Here is an 8,713-nt window from a genome sequence, read left to right as displayed (position 1 = left end):
TTTATATTATTAGTGACCATGCCGGCAAATAAATGATGGGTTACATTACTCTTTTCTTTTAAGACGGGTTAGAAAAAAAATATGTGAAAAAAGTGAGATGCTGTAAAAATGTTTGCCCCAGATTCAAGAAACAAAAAATTTAACACGAATCTCTGTAGACCTCGAAAGGTCCACGTGTTTTTCAAATATAAAAAAAATGTTCTAAACCAAAGGCTTTCGGTTCAATCCACCTTAACTAATAAATAAGGAGACGTATGAGTGATTCGCTAAATCTAACGAGGTAGTAACAAGCGGGGGTTCGAGGGGTGGAATGTGGAGGGGTGGGGGGTACAATTAAAAAGATAAACGCGCGTAAGACCGAGGCGAGGTGACAGTCGGGCGGGGAGCAGTTTGGGGTACACCGGCAGGTTAGCGGGCTACCGACATCTTGTACCCTAACTATTGTAACTAATTTATTTTGTCACTCGAATGCCAGAAATACAGAATATTTCGAGTTAAGTTGTTTTTGAAATACCGTCAAGTCATTCTTTAAACTGTCTTTATTGTGCGATTGTTTATTGTGCAAAATAAACACAGTTTAAAATGTGTTCTAATAGATTGACTTTTCATTAAATATCATGTAATTCATCAATAATGTCATTAGAATTCCATATTTATATTACGTACCTAATTTACCAAGAAACCTGCTAACTAAACCAAATATCAAGCGTTATTATATTTATATTATTCTTATTAAACGATTTAGAATGTTTTTGAAACCAATAAAAAGTCTTATTTTCTTTGTTAACATTTAACTCAGCCATCACTCTATACGCTGTGTACGATATGATGATGTGTATGATATATGACTGATGTGTGTGAGGTAAGTTTGATGTAGCCAGCTAAAACATTAGTTCATTACTCGTACGCACCGTAACCCAGTTTTTCTCAGTATACACTTACAATTCAAACGATATGAACAGCTACCAAGGTTTATAATGAATTTAAACGAAACTTAAATCTGAAAAATTGCATTCTACGGCCGAAATGAAGGTGTATACATATATACAATGTGAATTTTCATGATGTGTTGTGGAAGACAAGAGAAACCACGTATGAAGTTTACTTGATTCACGAACACTAAAGAATTATTTCGATAAAAAGTGCGATTACAATGTGGAATCTGTATGTTAAATTTTTCATTTCCTAGCTAGGCCGAAAGTTGTAAAAACATCGGCCATTGCAATCAACTTTTACCTTTAAACGGAAACAAAAGTGACTTTAGCACTGCGAACCAGTGGTAGGGGTATCTGTTTCATTAGTGGGGAGTGCATGGGCGAGACGAGGGCGAGCGAGGCGCTTACAGAAAATATCTGATTACATGTAATTATCGAGCTAGCCCGCCTTGAGCGCCGCGCCAGCCAGCGCATTCAGCCACAATTCTTCATTACAATAACATTGTGCAACATTCAACTTGCTATGAAACGAAAACAGACAGGGTTAGTTATTTTTTTGGGATTTTGAAGGTACTACCTGTATGAACCTGTAAATGAATATTGAATTCTACCTATGTTGAGTTGATATTCTTAGGAACGATGATACTCTATAATTTTACACTATGAATGTCAATGTATACGTCAATCATTGTGATAAAATGTCAAAAAATCAGTTAAAAATTTAAGGCATCCGTGGATTATTTTTATTAAAATTCAAAGTTAAATAGTTTGTGAATATTAGTCAAAGTGGCACGCACGGACGCCAGGTACCAAGTATGGGATATAAGATGCTCGAAAGATGGACAAAGAACGTTTTTGAAAAATTTAGACACCAAAGGAGGTGGGTTTGATAGTTCATGTTTTGTGGGGAAATATTCTTATACAGGATCTATCTGATGTGTGCGTAGCAAAGAGGACTTAAAATTTTTGGTTCTTGATGTTTTTGAAAGGTAACCAATCTCACTAATCGTGTCTGCATTACCGGGAAAATGAGATAGGCATCGTTACCATGGCAATTTCGTTACCCGAGTGCAAGTGGATTGTTGTAGACATTATTGATTATCCAAGTTGTGTTAATTTTCAGCTATAGTGATCAACAGAGAAACTCGGAATTCGATGGAAGTCCTGGTGGAAGGGACTCGGACTATGCAAGTGGAGAAACTCCTTCGGGAAAGAGATATCCGTTTCGAGGTCCTTGTGAGCGACACCAACGGGACCAGTGGGATCCCGCGCCGTGTCCGCAGCCCCGCCTTGGGCATCCGGCAACGATCGCCTTTGAGTATGTATCTAAGATATTTCGACTGGCACGTTCTAGGCACGATTAGCCGACAGCTAGCAAAATCCTCTTTGCGCACCATATCGTGCCTTCAACCCGTGCGTAGGTTAGAAGTGTCAAATCAAATCAAATCTTTATTGCATACCATAATGTTACATAGGTGGTAAATCATAACTATAGTCCGATTTTTAATTCGAGGCAGTAAAATGACACTTGCAACTGTCATTTATACAAAAAAGGGTGACCCGCTACAATAGTGATGTTTGGAAATCTTACTACGACGATGACATTTAGTCATGCTTTATTTTATTATGTATCAAAAATTTGCTATTTCTATTAATTGAGCTTTTATAATTGTAAGTTGATATTAAATTTGTTTTTCATCCAACCACTGCATAATGTCAGAATTCATCCAGTTTGGAGTTGGATGCGCTCGACTTTTCTTACATGGTAAGGTGCTTCATCTTATACCAGCACCGCATTTGGCTTTCATTTCATAAATTTAAATTAATATTATTATTTTTACATTTAAAAACAGTCACTGTGCATGTCTTTTGATTAATTGTCGTAAATATATTTTATTTTATGCAGAGCTAATTTGATATCTGAATAAAAAAATGTAAGCTCGACTAACTTTTGATTGTAATAAGTCGATTCTAACACATCACTATTTATTTGGAATTAAAAACCTGCCACACTGGAAATGTCATTTTACTGCCTCGAATTAAAAATCAGACTATAGGTTCACAGCTCATTATGGACCCTGTCGGGCACAGCAAAAGTAGGAGAGAGGAGGACAATGCTATTTATTAAGGAAAAATATATATGTATTATGATATATTTTAATATTATGTATTGCATATATGTATATAATCTTCCACACAGTCATGTTAGCTCCGAGGCTGTTCCCAACCCCTGCGACTTCAGGATTGAATACCTCACATTCAGCAATGAGGCCCCCATCCTCCATAAAAATATAAAAAAAAAAAATATCGGCTAGACGAATGTAAATATCAACATATCAACCATTAATACAAATGTTATATTGTCCACCATTACTTATAAGCAGAGGTATGTGAAATAATTATAATCATAGAACTATTTTAATTTCAGAACGTTATTTGGATTGGAAAGACTTTTATCCTCTTAACAGCGTGTATAGCTTTTTAGAAGATTTAGAGACAAGTTTTCCATCAACTTGTACTGTGACTGTTATCGGAAAGTCAGTGGAGGGGAGGGATATAAAGGTTCGTATGCAACTCTAAGGCTAAGGAGGTTTTAAAATAAGGACATTTTAAAGCAAATGCTACCCAAAATTAGCAGACACACAAGCGGCTAGATGGTAACTAGCGAAATTGGCCAAGAAAACGGCAAATTTAAAAACTATGCTTTGGTCAGCCTCGACACATCAAAATACTGACTGATATTTGACGAGTATTTTAACTTGTCGATTTGGTTGTAAGACGTGTAATATACTTAATAGAGAGTATTTTTATTTGCAGATGCTTAAAATATCAAATAGCGATGCTAACAATACAGGAATATGGATAGATGGCGCCACACACGCGAGAGAATGGATCAGCACATCAGTTATCACTTACATAGCTGATCACATAGCCAGGAACTTTGACAAGTTACCAGAAACCTGTACCACTAAAGACTGGTAAAATCCAACTCGAGAAATACAACAATAATTATTCATCTTAGAAGTAGAAAAAATAAATGATGAACGTCATTGTTTCAGGTATCTTGTTCCTGTAGTAAATCCAGATGGTTATCATTTCACGCATACCGTCGATAGGATGTGGCGAAAAAACAGAGCACGTTTTGGAAGCACTATCACAGGAGTTGACCTCAATAGAAATTTTGGGTAAATTCGATAAACAGTTGGTGAATCGTCATTAGAGGGCTTTTTATTAAGTCTAATTAAATAGTAATTCCCATTTTAGCTATTACTGGGGACGAGGTGGTGGTGAGAATTCGTCAGGTGACCCAAATCACCTTAACTATAGGGGCACTGAACCATTTTCGGAACCTGAAACTACGGCTATCAAGGTAAGTTTCACAATTTCGATCAACTCATTTTATTGATTGTAGAAATACTGAAAGAAAATGATTACTCCTTTAATAGGACATAATTCTGTACTCAGGGACACCGTTTAAGATATTCCTGTCGTTGCACGCTTGCAGTGAAGTAATTGCCTTTCCATGGTGCCACACGGCTGATCCTTGTCCTGATTATGTAAATTTACTTGAGGGCGGAACTGCTATGGCTAAAGTAAGTAATCCTATAATTTTGTTACATAAAAGATTGTAATGTTTTCATACATTTGCTTTAAAACCTTATTATGTCGTTCCTTTTTAGGCCATCTACGAAAGCTCCGGCCGCATGTATAAAGTTGGTAACTTCAAGGATATCATGTACTTCGCTTGTGGGACAAGTATAGACTGGAGTTATGGCACCGCTCGCATACCCTTCTCCTATCTTGTTGAACTCAGAAGTAAACATGATCGATTCTTGTTACCGAAAGAGGAAATTTTAGACTGCTGTATTGAGATACTCAGCGGTATAAAAGCACTTATCGAATTTGTAGATAAAAAGAAGTGTTTGAACTGTGCTGTTAATGCGAAGAAGTTGCGTCAGTAATTTTGACGCAATGCTTATTTGTAATGTGCTTTTAAAGTGTTCGTATCAGGTTTATCGATTGATAAATAAAAATGAGAAACAAATGTCGGTATTATTTTTAATCGCTCACATTCACAAAACTAAGAGTATGTGGAACTTAAAATGGCACAAACGTCATTGACATCACATAATATATTGTCTAATGTTGATCGACGTACTCCATTAGTTTTATGACCGCATTCCATATTTCAACACAATTTTCCATGATTTGTTCTTTTGGTAATCTAAATTTGTGTTTTCTGCTCCTCAGCTCAACCATGAACGAGTATGGTATTTTCGCTATCGAGTAACTCCAGTCAATGCTCGTCCCACATGCGTAGTATGTGAGGTCTTTTGTACTTCCAACTTTATACGTCTTCCCAGACGTCTCATGTATTGCCTGAAAATCAGTTTTAATTAGTCTTTTTGATACATCATCATCTACTTCAATATATATTTCATTAACACGGACTAATCTACTCTCTAGTCCCTTACGTGGAGTTACCCTTGCCATGATTGTGCCGGCTTCCAATAAGTGGAGATAGTCTGGACATGGATCCTTCCTGTTGCCCCATGGAAATATTATTAGCTCGAAGTAACTATGAAAGGAGAGGAACACCTTGAACGGTGTCACCGATCCTAATATCGTGTCCTGTAAGAGAAATAATGGTTATATCAAGAGTTGAAAAAAAAAACATACGATAAAATACTGAAACATCTCAATAAGCTTACCCTCACTGCAACCGTTTCCGGTTCCGAAAATGGTGCGGGACCTCTATAGAAAACATGAGTGGGTTCATCAGAGGAACCTTGCTCCCCGTTACTTTGTCCCCATGCATAACTGAAACATAATTTTGATTTTAATCATTTGAATAGCAAAGGCTGTTAAGGGAAAAAAATATCTGTACTTGTAAAACCGTATAATTCATGGATAGTATCGATAAATTCATAAATTTTGATGCATTATGTAAAACATTACCTGAAATTTCTATTGAGATCAACACCCACACATTCGCCTCCATAACAGGCTCTGTTTTTTCTCCACATGCGTTCACCTGTGTGTGTATATTCGTAACCATCTGGATTTAAAACTGGTATTATATGCCTGAAAGAAAATGAGTGAAAAATATTAATATACTGTGTACTTCTTCCGTGGATCAGATAAAGCGAGAGATGAAAGAAAATTTGTCTTCCGCAGCAGTCAAATACCAAGAAAAAAGACGTTTTAGATTTTTAGGCCCTATAAAAGTATTTCACCATACAATGTTTTTTACCAGTCTTTGTTGGTGATGGATGTGGAGAACGTATGAAAATTCCTGACGAGGACATCAGCTATGTACGTCACTACAGCAGTACTGATCCATTCTCGTGGATGTATGCAAGCGTCGAGCCATACTGCAGAGTTGTTCGCGTTACTGTTTGATATCTTTAACATCTGGAAAATATAACGAATTTGAAATTAATGATGTTTAAACGTCGCAACACGATGCCCATGAGGAGTATCGAGTTACCCAGGTAACTAGGTTTAGGAGGTCAGGTAGGCAGTCACTGGTAATCTGTTACTGGTAATAAGCAGCATCTGGTTGGACTGTAACCCGACCCCAACATAGATGGAAAAAGGCTATAGCTTAGCTTATCATGATGCTTTTTTTACATTTGGGGCGATTGACTGCCAAAAATTCAGATTACATTTATAAGCGGCCTTTGTTTACCTTGATATCTCTACCTTCAACTGATTTCCCAATGACTGACACAGTGCATATAGCTGGGAAGTCTCTTTCTAATTCATCTATAAACGAATATATTACGCTCAGTCTGTGATACTTCTTCCAGTCCATAAACCGTACTGGAACAAAATTTTAATTATAATTATAGTCTTACAATAATCATCGTTTAATAAGTATTTAAGTATAGTATTTCTAACCCTTTCGTTTCTTCAATTTTCTCCGAGGTGTTATGATGTTTTTTAGTGATGTCGCCGGTGAGCGTCGCCCTAAAAAACGGTTATATTTTAATCAACGACTACAAGTTGACTCGAATACGTAGATTTAGGTTTGCCTTAAACATATTTTATAGTTTTTGTAGATGATCCTTTGACCATTGACTCATTGACGACTTTGTTCATTGACGTTTTGGAAGCTAAGCGGCAAAATTCATTTTTTTGTTATCGTTCTATGTACGTTTTTAGAAGAACGGTCGGAAAGTAGATTCATAATTGTTTAGAAACAGTAGTCACGCGTATTTATTGGGATTTGCCGACTAGCTTCGGATCAAACATCCCGAACTCGAACTAGATCGCTGCTATGTAAGCCCATGTTTGAGGTCTCTGGTCCGAAACTAGTCGAGCAATCCAAATTAGTCCGCCTGAGTTAATTATTTTTTATCAATTTATCCGGTGCCTTTTGCAAAGGTTTGATGGTTTAGTTCGAATGGCTTCCAATGGGCTTCGAACATGTATAGTTTGATGGTCTATCGGTTCATTGGTATATGGTTATTTACTTTTGTTAAGTTTCGTCTGGGTACTGCCATCGGCGCATTCGGTTTGATCGGACTCCGAGCTCTCGTTTCTGTCATCGTAGATGTAAAACAGGTCCTGTCGCTGCATCGTGCTTTTAACTCGTCGAGGGCGTGCCGATTTTAAGATGACGCTCATTATGTGCGGCGTTCATTTAACTGAAATATTTAATTACTAAAAATGTGATAAATCATAAACATGATGGTTCTTGATGAATTTTGTAGTTGTCTTAAGGTAGTTGGTATCGTTATTTTTCCCATAATGTTCGATCAATTATTTGGTGAGTAAAAATGTCTTACACGAATTTAAATGAGAGAACTACAAATTGATTCCGAAATTTATATATAAATAAAAAAAAGGTTAAGTTTAGCTTAAATGCTTCTGAACCCAGTTATTGTTTTCAAAAGCCATTTGTTTCAAATGTTGAACAATACATTGGTGAATTACATTCATATTCCCATGCGGCAAAAACAAATCGAATGTCAGCCATTGCGGTCTGTGTATGGCTATCGATGTCCGTTACATCGGAATTCGCAGTCGCTTTATAAGGGGAGGCGAAACGGACAAATCAAATTAAATAGAAGTGGCCTATTGAATGGCAATTATCGTCAACAATTAAATTATTGGTAATACAGATTGTACGCATGATAGAAGCCAATTTTCTGCCTCTAAGGGAGATGGAAACAGACTTTTCTTACCTTGAACGTTCTTTGGAAAAGTTTTGACAATTTTTTGCTGGTGGCAGGCAAGTGTGAAGAAGGACTACATGGACTTGGAAGAAGCAATTTTAAAAGCAGCAGCAGCGTTCTATTTGCCAAGTCTGGTCTGGTGCTAACAGTCGATCTTTTAATCATGTACTCACTAATCAGTTGCAACTTTTAAAACGTTATTTACTATTTTGAATTCCATACTTTAAGCTATAAGAAACTTCTTAGTTTTTACAAGAATTTTGTGTTTGTGCACGAATTTGGTTCTCTATATGTGACGGTATGACTATTTACCACGATTGACAAATGTCAAATAGTATAGACAAAAATCATTGACAACTAAAAGGTTTTTTATTTTTATTCATAAAACCTGTACGCTGAATAAATACTTTTGACATTTGAAAATTAATCCTAATCGTGTAGAATTATATGTTCACAAGGGGTATCTATAAATAGAAGAGTGAGAAACAGCAAATAAAACTCAGTAGTGAAAAGGACATATTCGAATAAAACATTTAAATGCAACTGTCGAAAACGCGGACGAATTCCGTGCTCAGATTAGAAAACCGCCGGCAG

At 36.5% G+C, this 8,713-nt stretch overlaps 2 protein-coding genes across 5 annotated transcripts; one reads left to right on the top strand and one right to left on the bottom strand.

The window, feature by feature from the left end:
- The first annotated feature begins 1,619 nt into the window (after positions 1 to 1,619).
- LOC113505614 (carboxypeptidase B-like) lies at positions 1,620 to 4,980 on the top strand. Of its 2 annotated transcripts, none has more exons than XM_026888404.1 (8): positions 1,620 to 1,815; positions 2,059 to 2,253; positions 3,364 to 3,497; positions 3,753 to 3,913; positions 3,995 to 4,120; positions 4,200 to 4,305; positions 4,382 to 4,528; positions 4,616 to 4,980. In XM_026888404.1, exons 2-8 carry the CDS (start codon positions 2,091 to 2,093, stop codon positions 4,895 to 4,897), a joined length of 1,119 nt encoding a protein of 372 aa, XP_026744205.1. In that variant the 5' UTR covers positions 1,620 to 1,815; positions 2,059 to 2,090; the 3' UTR covers positions 4,898 to 4,980. The 2 variants fall into 2 exon arrangements, with proteins under 2 accessions (XP_026744205.1, XP_026744204.1); XM_026888403.1 differs by having other exon boundaries at positions 4,185 to 4,305.
- A 2-nt stretch (positions 4,981 to 4,982) lies between these two features.
- Positions 4,983 to 8,455, bottom strand: LOC113505613 (carboxypeptidase B-like). Of its 3 annotated transcripts, none has more exons than XM_026888399.1 (9): positions 8,129 to 8,455; positions 7,415 to 7,588; positions 6,840 to 6,908; positions 6,628 to 6,761; positions 6,190 to 6,350; positions 5,895 to 6,020; positions 5,648 to 5,756; positions 5,421 to 5,567; positions 4,983 to 5,315 (listed from the first exon to the last, which is right to left on the bottom strand). In XM_026888399.1, exons 2-9 carry the CDS (start codon positions 7,566 to 7,568, stop codon positions 5,076 to 5,078), a joined length of 1,140 nt encoding a protein of 379 aa, XP_026744200.1. In that variant the 5' UTR covers positions 7,569 to 7,588; positions 8,129 to 8,455; the 3' UTR covers positions 4,983 to 5,075. The 3 variants fall into 3 exon arrangements, with proteins under 3 accessions (XP_026744200.1, XP_026744202.1, XP_026744203.1); XM_026888401.1 differs by having other exon boundaries at positions 5,427 to 5,567; XM_026888402.1 differs by having other exon boundaries at positions 5,244 to 5,315; positions 5,411 to 5,567.
- Between the last annotated feature and the right edge of the window lie 258 nt (positions 8,456 to 8,713).

This window comes from Trichoplusia ni, chromosome 26 (genome assembly GCF_003590095.1).
Source record: "Trichoplusia ni isolate ovarian cell line Hi5 chromosome 26, tn1, whole genome shotgun sequence".
Lineage (NCBI taxonomy): Eukaryota > Metazoa > Arthropoda > Insecta > Lepidoptera > Noctuidae > Trichoplusia > Trichoplusia ni.
Note: the sequence above shows the minus strand (reverse complement) of the source record. Positions and strands in the feature narration are given on the sequence as shown.